The following is a 10,233-nucleotide window of genomic DNA, read 5'->3' as shown; positions in this document are numbered from 1 at the left end:
CCACCCACACCTGAGGGAGGGGGGTTGGCCTCTGTTCTGGTCCCAAAGTTCAAAGTCTGGGAGTGGCCAGGCTCTTCCCCAGGAGGCCTGGGTCTGGTTTCCAGGATGGAAAGTCCAGTGCTGCAGGCCAACCCTGAGACAGGCCCAGGCATGCGGCAAAACTGGGGCGGGGGTGGCAGGGGAGAGGCTCCTGGAATAACAAGCCACCTAGAAACCTAGGGAGGAGTGCAGGGAGGGACCATTGCTGGCATCAATGCCTGTGCCGTCACCCTCGGGGCCCCTTGGGGCCCTGCAGCCATAGGTGGGGTTCCAAAAGTTCTGAGGTTGGAGCCCCCTGGATTTGGGGGGCTTGAGGCCAGAGGGCAGCCAAGAGCCAAGGAGGCTCCCTCCCCAGCTCTTCAAGCCCTCCAGCCTCAGGTCCTGGGCCTGTGGGGAATCTTAGGCCCTCCAAAGGCCTGCTCCCCAGTCCAGAAGCCCCTTCCTCCTCCAGAATGGGCCCTCGCTCCATCAGCAGAGGCGAATTCAGCACATCAGGGTCCTGTAACAGGATGGTAAGGCGGTCAGGGGCAGGGGGTGGGGAGGTGTGCCAGCGGGCAGTGATGTTTTGTTGTTTTGTCTTTTTAAGATTTTATTTATTTATTTTTAGAGAGAGGGGAAGGGAGGGAGAAAGAGAGAGAAACATTGATATGAGAGAGGAACATCAATTGGGTGCCCTGACCTGAAACGGAACCCACAATCCAGGCATGTGTCCTGAATGGGAATGGAACCAGCGACTTTTGCTTTGTGGGATGAAGCCCAACCAACTGAGCCACTGTGGTCGGGCATCAGTGTTGTTTATGGCATTCTTCCTGACCCCCAAGACCAGATGACCAAGGCAGGTCATGGGGCACACATGAATGCAATATTGAAGATGGTCCAAGATGCTGACAAAAGTAGGGCAGAGTTCAGTGCTGCCAACACTGGGTCATGATATGTTACCTGGGGAGAAAGAGGAGTTTATGCTCAACCATGGTGGTGAACCCCCACCCCCCACCCCACCCCAGCAACACTTCATTCTCACATAGGCCCTGGACAGCTGCTGGGAGGGTCCATCCATCTCCCTCTGACTATGAAGTCTACCACTTCCTGGTTGGTGCACCTAGGGTAAGGCATGCGGCCCAGTGAGATCTCCCAGAGCGGCATCCCAAAAGACCTGCATCATGAATGGGGGGAACCGAATGAAGGCCCGTCAGGCACAGCTTCCCCTTCCCTCCTGTGAGGTAGCCTGAGGTAGGGGAGGGGGAAGGTGTGGTGTTGCCAGGAGTCTTGGATGTGAGGATGCCCTCCAAGAAGGCCTCTGGGGCCACCTACTTGACCTGCAGCAGAGCCCTTACCCCTTGCCCCTTGCAGAAATAACTGGCTCAACAGGAGGGAGGAGGAGAGGGATGAGTTATTCAAATGTCACAGGAGGCTGCTGGGAAACTCCCTTGAAACAGCAGCCTTCCTCACCTCCCCAGACCCCCCACCTGTAGATATCTCTAGCCATTCCAAAGTCCGCAAACTTGGTCACTAGGCTGGGCCCAGTGCAGCTCAGCAAACAGTCCCTGGCAACGATGTCCCTGCAGAGTTGGAGTAGGGTGGGAGGGACCACTGCCAGAACTTAGAATCTCTGGCTCTGATCTACTTTCATAAAAGTTATGTGGAAGGGCTCTTTCTTGGGGAGGGAGTTGGGCCAGGGGTTCCTTAAGCCAGGATTACTTCGACCTGTGGATGAAGTGATTTTCCTCCAGGCAGTGGCAGCCCTGGGCTGTGTCCTGATCCAGCTTGGGGGAGGTCCTGCCTGGCCAGAGGTGGCGGCCGGCCCTGGGTCGGGCAGACGGTACCCGAGCCCATGCGGGTTCCGGCATACCTGGGCAGGGTCTTTAGAGGGGCCTGGAGGGCTGAGAGAAGGGTCTTCCCAGGCAGGGCCAGCTGTGCCTCAGGAAACTCCGCACGTCCTCTTCTGACATCGGCTCCAGTAGACTTAGGCGAGGGGCAGCCCGGAGGCTGAGCCCTGCACAGCGCCCAATGTTTTGGTGGCTGAACTTGCTGGGCGGGTGGTACACATTCCCCATCACCAGCAAGGAAAGAAACCATGCTTTAGGCTCCACAAAACTGGAGGGACTGCCGTGTCCCTAGACGTGCTACCTCTCAGCCCCAGGGTAAAAAGAGGCTGCAGGCAGTTCTGGGTGCCTCTCCCATGACTTCCACGTGGCCTCTGGCCCCAGGTGCACCTGAGGGGAGCGCCTCCCTGCGGAATGCAGCTCCTCCTGTGGAGGGCAGGGTCCTGGCAGGGTCTGGGGAGGGCAAGGGCACAGAGCTTCTGAGCTCCCCAGACACTTCAGGAGGGTGGGTGGACCCCAGCATCAGCGATTGTTCCCCCTCCATGGAACCCTGCTCTTCTACTTCCAGCTGGAAATCCAACTCCCTCTGACCTTGATAGCCGCCTACAGGGGGATGGGGTCTCCAGGAAGGCCAATAACCAGACTCTCACAGATGTCTCCAAAGGCACCATGGCCCAGGTCTCTGCAGGAAGACAAGTTGAAAGGGAGTGGGTGGCTGGGCCTGAGGAAGGGTCCTGGAGAGTCTAGTCTCCTTTACCTCCCTCCCCCCACCCCTTTTTGCCCAGCTGGCCTTCTCTGAGGGTCTGAGCTTTCTCTACAACATCGCACGTCCCCAGGTGTAAGTCCTGCAGAGGCAATGTTGACCGGCACAGAGCCAGGCAAAAGAGAGGAAAGATATGGGGTCAGGGTTGGGGGGGTGGTCAGCATGAGGCCTGCCCTTAGGTCCTGGCAGCCACCCTGAGGTGGAGGCAACCTTGCTCCAAAGGAATCATATCCTAGGGTCCCTACCATCTCAGAATTGAAGGAGATATCTGACCCCGGGCAAGTTATTCTCTCTTTTGGAGGTTCTCTGGCTTCCGTCTTCTCTACATAAGGTGTTTGAGCCAAACTCTGCTCTCTGGGATCCATAATTCACCACAGCAGGGAGCAGGGCGGGAGGGGGATTCAGAGTGTACAGGTTCTCAGAAGGAGGCAGAGGACTGGCCTGAGCAGAATGACACTGTCTGGGGAAATCTCGGGAAGCCCTGGGGATAGAGGCCAGGACTGGGCTTGGCCATGCCCCATCTGGCAGTAGTAGGGGTTGGGGGCTGTCCTATGGTGGAAGTTCGAAGCTTGCTCAGTTCAAGCCCAGGGTCTGGCAGCCTTGTACTCCATAGGCCCTGCCACTTCTTACGGTTCACTGAAGGTGGGAGAAACAATGGCACACTCTCCACCTGCCCATCAGGCCCACCCTGCTTTGCTTCCCCCTGCCTAGGACACCTCTTCAGAAGCCCATTAAAGCAAATGTTTCCCCCGGGGCCTCCCCACCTGCTTCTACTCTTAGAACCCCAGAGGAGTTCACCATTGCTCTGCAGGGAGTAGGGCTCTTGAAATTGGCCGTGTGTGCCCCTGAGACCCCACACAACTCAGTGGAGAGGTGGGCAGCCCTGAATCAGCCGTATCTGCTGCATGATCCATACCCAGAATCAGGACCCCACACACCATAAGGGGACTAGGTGTAGAAGTCGCCCCCACACCCACCAATAGAATCAGAGAGCCGGGGGCTGTGGGCAGATCTAGGGAGAAAGAGAGACACCTCCAGTGGGGAAGCTCCTCTCTGTCCCTCCACTCCAGGCTTTTAGCCATGCCTCAAGACTCAGCTCAGCTGATAACTTTCCTTCCTTCCTTCCTTCCTTCCTTTCTCTTATTTTAATCTTTTTGTATTTTTTCCATTATTTAGTCTTCTTATATCTCCCTACCCACACTAGACCACACTCTGTCCATGTCCACGATCAGGTGTTAACTTTTCCATGATGCTTTTCCCACTTATCCTAGACAAGCACAACCTCTCCCACCTGAGGACCCCTAAACCACCTTATATCCCCTATGGTAATTGTCACTTCAATATATATCTATATCTAGATATATAGATAGCTAGGTAGTGCCCCTCCCACACTAGACCACTAGACTACATGCTGCCTGAAGGCAGAGCGTGCACTGATGCATGTCCAATCTCCTGCCCACACCCGACATGGTGCCTGGCACACAGCAGGCAACACTCCTCGTACCCTACTGCTCCTCCCAGTCTGCAGCCCCAGGAGTCCAGACCTCGGACAAAGGCAGAACATACCCACCCAGGTGATGTTATCAGCAGCTAGCTCCATGCCCTCTGGGAACATGCATTTGACCAGCTGGAACTCTGCCTGCCATTGGCAGCCTTTCAAAGGCAATGACTGCAATGGAGATGCAGTCAGATTGCCACTTCTCCATGGTTCTCCTTGTATATGAGTAAAAGAACTAATGTTGCAGGGAGAGGATGGAGGTGCGGGGACACATACATACTTTTGCCAGCCACATGGATAATTCTAGCCCTGGACTTTGAAACAAGCAGCAAAGCCAGGCATTTAAGGGTGGGTGGCAGGTCTTGGGGGACTGTCAGACCTGCATACTCCCTTTTTCTGGAATCCTTGAGCTTGCTAGTATTTGAAAATTCATAGCATGGAGATACTTGACAAGCACCCCAGAATGCCCCATACTGACATCCCAGTTCCTAAATATTCCTGTGCTGTGCAAGAAGCAGGTAGTTCACAGTGCAAACTTTCTGGCTCAGATGGGAGTGGGCTCAGGAACTGAGGAAAAAAGCTAGGCCAGGCTGAAAGGTGGAAGGTAGAGGCTAACACCTGCCAGGGGCTGCAGGTAGAGCTCTCTGCTGGGGTACAGAAAGGGTACGCCATCTTCTCCATTAGCCTGGAGTAAGTCAGTCTTTGAGGTACCACCCTCTGGAAACAGAAAGTGATAGAAGGAGCAAGGGGCACACAGAGGCTTCACTGCTGGGAAGATGACTTATGAACAGTGGGGAAGCTGGAGTCTCCCAGTGGAAATCCCAGCATGGCCTCCTCTATGCCAGCATCACAATACAGGTGCTGCCCTTTCACAAGTGTGAGACAGGAGCTAGAGAAAGGTGGGAGGGAGTAAGCAACTGGGACCTGTAGGCCTCTCTCAGGCTGGCTGGGACACCTCCTTGTCCATATAACTCCTCTGGTCCTATGTCCTCAGCTATAGAAGGGAGAGGCTGTATATAATGGAAGAAGATAGATAGATATAATTTATAAACAGTATAGCCCAGACAGACACAAAGGCTCTGTTTCTTTACACCGGTGGTTTACAAACACAAGTGTATTAGAATCATCTAGAGGACTGACTGAAACAGATTTCTAGGACCCCCTGCTAAAGTTTCTTTTTTCTTTTTCCTTAAAAATTAAAAAAAAAAAAAAATCGCCCTGGCTAGTGTGGCTCAGTGGATTGAGTGCCAGCCTGCCAACCAGAGAGTTGCTGGCTCGATTCCCAGTCAGGGCACATGCCTGGGCCCCCAGCTGCAAGAGGCAACCACACATCGATGTTTCTTTCCCTCTTTTTCTCCCTCCCTTGCCCTCTCTCTAAAAATAAACTTTAGAGAGAGGGAAAAGGAGAGGAGAGAAAGAGCCATCGATTTGTTGTTCCACTTATTTATGCACTTACTGGTTGATTCTTGAATGTGCCCTGTCCCGGGAAAGAACCTGAATCCTTGGCATGTAGGGGCAACACTCTGACCAACTGAGCTACTCAGCCAGGCTGACTCTAGAATTTCTGATTCAGTAGGTTGCAGAGGGGCTGAGAGTTTGCATTTCTATTAACATCTTAGGTGGTGCTGACACTACTGGCTCAGGGACCACACTTTGAGATCTACTGATTTGAATTATCCTTGCCTTTTCTTCCTGTCTGCTCAGCTTGCTAATTTGGCTATCTCTAAAGTCCTGTGACTGCTGCAGAACAAGGAGGGCACCTGTTGCGATGAAAAAGGTCCTCGATTTAAATGAAAATCTAAGGAATGCTCTCTGCAAGTGTGATTTGCAACTTATCTAACATCTCTCTCTCTCTCTCTCTCTCTCTCTCTCTCTCTCTCTCTCTCTCTCCCTCTCTTTCTCTCTCTCTCTCCCCTCCACCTTCCCTCCCTCTTCAGACCTTTTTTTTCTAAGAGCTATTAACTCTCTCCGCTCTGGCCTGAAGCGAGGTTCAACACCTTGCCCACTCATTCTTCTGAGAATCTCGGCCTGTTCTAAGGCTCTAACCTCACTTCACCCACCAGCTGCCTTGGCCAAGGGCGCGCCTACCCGGGTAGCCTCCCGTCGCCTCTGCCCGCAGTGCAGGCCCCTCGGCCACCCCCTTAGCTTCCGGCTGCAGCCCAGCCCAGCGCAGCCCTGGCTGCCCTCTGTCCCCTCCCGCTCCCACCGTGAGCAGCCGCCTGAGGAGGGGAGGCCCACGACGTTTAGTCGTCCCCTCCTCCTGCGCAGCAACCCAAGGATGGCCGGCAGCAAGCCCCGCCCCCCCTCCGCAGCGGCCCCACGCCCTCACCTGCCCCGTGGGGTGGTTCTCCAGGTTCTCGCGGCGGTCTGAGTCCGGCCTCGCTCCTGCCCCCTCACGTGGGCCTGTCGGCCCCCGCAGACGGCCACCAGAGGCGGCGCTCGCTCTCCGCGCACTCAGCGGCGTGCCCTGTAGCCGTCGAGTGAGGACTCGGGCACTAGGCGAGGGCTCCGACCCCTGGGGCTGGAGTAAGGGAAGGGGCTCCCAGCCAGACCCAGGGACTTTGGGACCCCAAAGCCCCTACATAGCTCCTGTGCGTGCAGTCCCGGGAAAAGGTTTGGGATCTTAACGCTGAGCGCTGGGGAAGGGAGCTCCCCGCGGGGAGGCTAACAGGTACCAAAAAGGCGTAGGTGGCGCCCCTGCCCGCGCTGTACCACCCGCCCAGCGCTGCGACCCCTTCAGTCCCATCTGCCGCCGCATTCTCCTCAGACGGCCTCAGACTCTCCGAGGCAGACGGCCTCGCTCCCCAGGCTCCCTTGTGGGTGGGTATCAGGCGCCAATCAGTAGGGCCGCAGGCACTCACTCCCCTGGCAGTGCCGAAGTCTGAACACCGAGGAGCGCTCCCTCCCTTGGCCCAGCGCTCGCCCGCAGCGCTAGAGCCGCCCTTTCCCACTGGCTCCACTTACTCCAGGACAGACGTCCTGTCCTTGCTGCCCAACGAGGATGTAAAGTGGCTTCCCGCGGCCAAGGGAGAAGACGCCACGTGCTGTGACAAGTGGTTCTTGGAGCCTTTGCGGCCCTTGACTCCGTAAACTGAGATCCTGCGGACAGCCGGTGCTGAGTTCCCAGCCCTCGCCCTTGGGTCCTGGGGCCGCCTGCCTGGGACAGAGGTTGGTGACAGAGGCGGCTCCATAATTTCTTGTCTCGGGGACTTAGAAGCTGTAGTCGATTCTGAAGAGAAGGGAGACTAGGTTTGCACACCATAAACTTAGACTTCACACTTAATTTAGGAGGCTTAATGGAGATGGGGTGGGAGGAGGCTCAAGCCGCCCACTCCGTTGACTCTGCAGCTGATTATGGGTCCTTTGCTTGGCGGCAACAGGATTTTGGGTACGGGCTAACTCGACCGACGACGGCGGCTATTGCCACCTTTCTCCTGAGTTCTGCCAGGAAAAGGGACAGTCAGGGGCACCGGGGCTGCACGTCAGCTGCAGAATACCCTAAGATGCAAGGTGGTGGCCTTCCTTCCCCTGACAGTAGAACCTCAAACTCACACGTCACCACCCACCTCTATTCCTGCTCCCCACTTACTGGTACTGGCCCGGCGGCCTCCACTGTCACCCCCACGTTGCTGCCTGTGTGCGCCCCATCTCACCGTTTGTGTGGGCTCGCACCGTCTGCTGGCCCCGCAGGGGGAGAACTGCCAAGACCCCTCGGTGTCTGGAGCAGGAAGAGAGGAAAGGGTCATAAGGCACCAGCTGGTGGTGGGTGGAGAAGGGAGGAAGCAGCATGGAGCTCGCCTGAGCAAGCTAGTGAAGAGGCTGGCTGCCTGCCTCTAGGCTAGGCGGGGCCCTGACGTTCGGGCCCTGGGGACTGGGACCTGGCGGGGACGTGGGTGGCAACCAGGGAGCCTGGGACTCGGAGCTGAAGCAGAGAATGGCTCCTGAAAGGTGACAGGGAGGCATCGGGGTTTGGAGAGGAGGCCGCATGTTAACGGAGGACGGGAAACCCCTTTTCTCTGCAGCCGGCCAGCCTCCGCGGCCACGCCCCCAGCCCCACCCAGCCTGTGCACCCCAGCGCTCGGACGCAGGCTCTCCCCCAGATTTTGGTTGCTGAGGCGCGCTGATGCTTTTGCAAGTTTCTCTCCTGGAGAGTCCTTCCCAGTGAATGACTCGGGAGTCGCACTCAGTCTGGGTCTCCCCATCCCTTCTTCGACTTGGCGTGGTGTGCCCGCCCCCTGCGGTGCTGAGACGCCCCCCGCCCCCAGGGCCTGTCCCTCCTTTCCTAGCTGCGTGATCAGGATTTTAGGATTGAGGCAGACACGGCGCTTCTCGGCTCTCATTTTGTAAACACCCATTTGGGGTGCTGGCCTCAAAGGTTAGAGGCTTCCGAAAGAGCCATTGAGCCCCTTTCTGTCGCGACTGCCGTCCCCAAACCTAGGAAAGCGCCTCTGGCTGAGCTGTTCCCTGACTGCCAAAAAGCACTTACCCGCAGCTCCCAGCCACAGCAGCTGCGGGCCGAACGCCCATCACCTGTTCTGCCTGCCGCTTCTAGGTTTGCCGCCTTAGACCCAACTTCCAGGGCCCGAACTGCGGCTTTCAGGAGTGTCCAGCCGCTCGCTAGACACCGCCTGGTCCTAAAGCCGGCCTGGCCGCTCCCACCTCAGATTCTGGGATTTCAAAAGAGGAAAGGGAAGGCCGTGTGGTCAGAGAGGTCCCTAAGCTTCCTGGAAGAATCTTGCAAAGCCTCCCACTCAAAGACTCTCAGTCTCCCGCCATTGGCTCTGGCGTGGGCTGCCCCGGGGAATGCGGTGGATACCTGGAAGGGAAGTGTCTCCAGCCTTTGGAAGCAGGGTCATGAAAAAGTGGAGAGCCACACCCCAGACACCCCACATGGGGCTTCTAGCTCTCTTGCACCAGGAGCAGTGTGTGTGCACTTCATTGGTAGTGGCCAGTGTGATAACACATGGGTAATGCTCTTTAAACTGCCCCAAGATAGGCAACATCACTTGTCCTTATTTGTGTCTTTCAGAGACTTTGTGACTGCAAGGTTGCACCTCCCAAAACCCTCAGAAACATGGATCTCTGGGTTCACCTCATACAATTCCATTGCCTGTGTTAACTCGGTGCACAGCTTTAGGGTGATGGTGTGAAAGCCTGAATCTTGATGTCAGATATGAATGCTAGTACTGCTCTAGTATCTCTGGCCAGTGGGTGGTGGTGCACAGTCACAACTGTTCTAAGACAGTTTCCCCACCACCTACAAAAATTATAGGAGGAGAAATTGCTCTGTAAATTACAAAGCATCCCACAACTATGAGGGCCAAAGTCTTAGGATAGTTTTGTGTCTTCTTCACTCTTTTGCACAAAGTACTAATTTTATATGCTAAGGCTTGTGTTTAATATAAAACGTTGGAAAAAAGAGGCTTTAGTAGCCCTGGCTGGTGTGGCTCAGTCGGTTGGAGTATAGTCCCTTAAACCAAAAAGTCCTGGGTTCCATTCTCCGTCAGGGCACTGTGGGTTTGGTCCTGGGTCCAGGGTGCTTAGGAGAGGCAACTGATAGATGTTTCCGATGTTTCTCTCCCTCTTGCTCCCTCTCCCTTCCCCTCTCTCTAAAATCATTAAAGGTGTCCTTCAGTGAAGATTTAAAAAAAAAAAAAAAAAAAAAAAAAAAAAAAGCTATAGTAGTTAGGAGCTTGGTTAAGTCTCTGGGTATGCTAGATGTAGATACAACAGTGATTTTGTAAAATCTCTGGTATCCATGCCCTATTTAACTCTGTAGATGTTCCACTATGAAGTCATAGAATTTACTTTGCAAGGTTTCTGTAAACCAATGGTTCTCAAAGTGTGACTGAGCCAGGAGAGCTGCATCAGCATCACCTGGGAACTTGTTAGAAATGCAAGTTCTTGGGTTTTACCCTAGACCTACTGAGTCAGAAACACTGGTATAGGGCCCAGCAATCTGTTTTAACACATTAATTATCCAGGTGATTCTGGTCACGATAAATTTGAGAACTATTGGTTTGCAGATACAGTAGTTGCTTAATAAAATGTGTAATACTATGTTCAGCCCTGGCTGGTATGGCTCAGAGGACCGAGTGCTGGCCTGTGAA

At 55.0% G+C, this 10,233-nt stretch overlaps 1 protein-coding gene across 1 annotated transcript; it reads right to left on the bottom strand.

The window, feature by feature from the left end:
- Positions 1 to 207: 207 nt before the first annotated feature.
- On the bottom strand, positions 208 to 8,650 carry LTK (leukocyte receptor tyrosine kinase). The gene is given in 19 exon segments (XM_054563995.1): positions 208 to 435; positions 437 to 538; positions 893 to 950; positions 952 to 978; positions 1,061 to 1,193; positions 1,283 to 1,399; positions 1,489 to 1,598; positions 1,744 to 1,819; positions 1,889 to 2,067; positions 2,167 to 2,315; positions 2,454 to 2,544; positions 3,067 to 3,178; positions 3,181 to 3,261; positions 3,542 to 3,637; positions 4,192 to 4,287; positions 4,290 to 4,358; positions 4,742 to 4,840; positions 7,777 to 7,841; positions 8,610 to 8,650. Coding segments are annotated over 19 exon segments (1,929 nt in total).
- Between the last annotated feature and the right edge of the window lie 1,583 nt (positions 8,651 to 10,233).

This window comes from Pteronotus mesoamericanus, unplaced genomic scaffold, assembly GCF_021234165.1.
Source record: "Pteronotus mesoamericanus isolate MK-2021 breed Mesoamerican mustached bat unplaced genomic scaffold, CSHL_Meso_final contig_164, whole genome shotgun sequence".
NCBI classification, from domain to species: domain Eukaryota; kingdom Metazoa; phylum Chordata; class Mammalia; order Chiroptera; family Mormoopidae; genus Pteronotus; species Pteronotus mesoamericanus.
The sequence above is the reverse complement of the archived record's forward strand: the minus strand, read 5'-3'. Positions and strand labels throughout refer to the sequence as shown.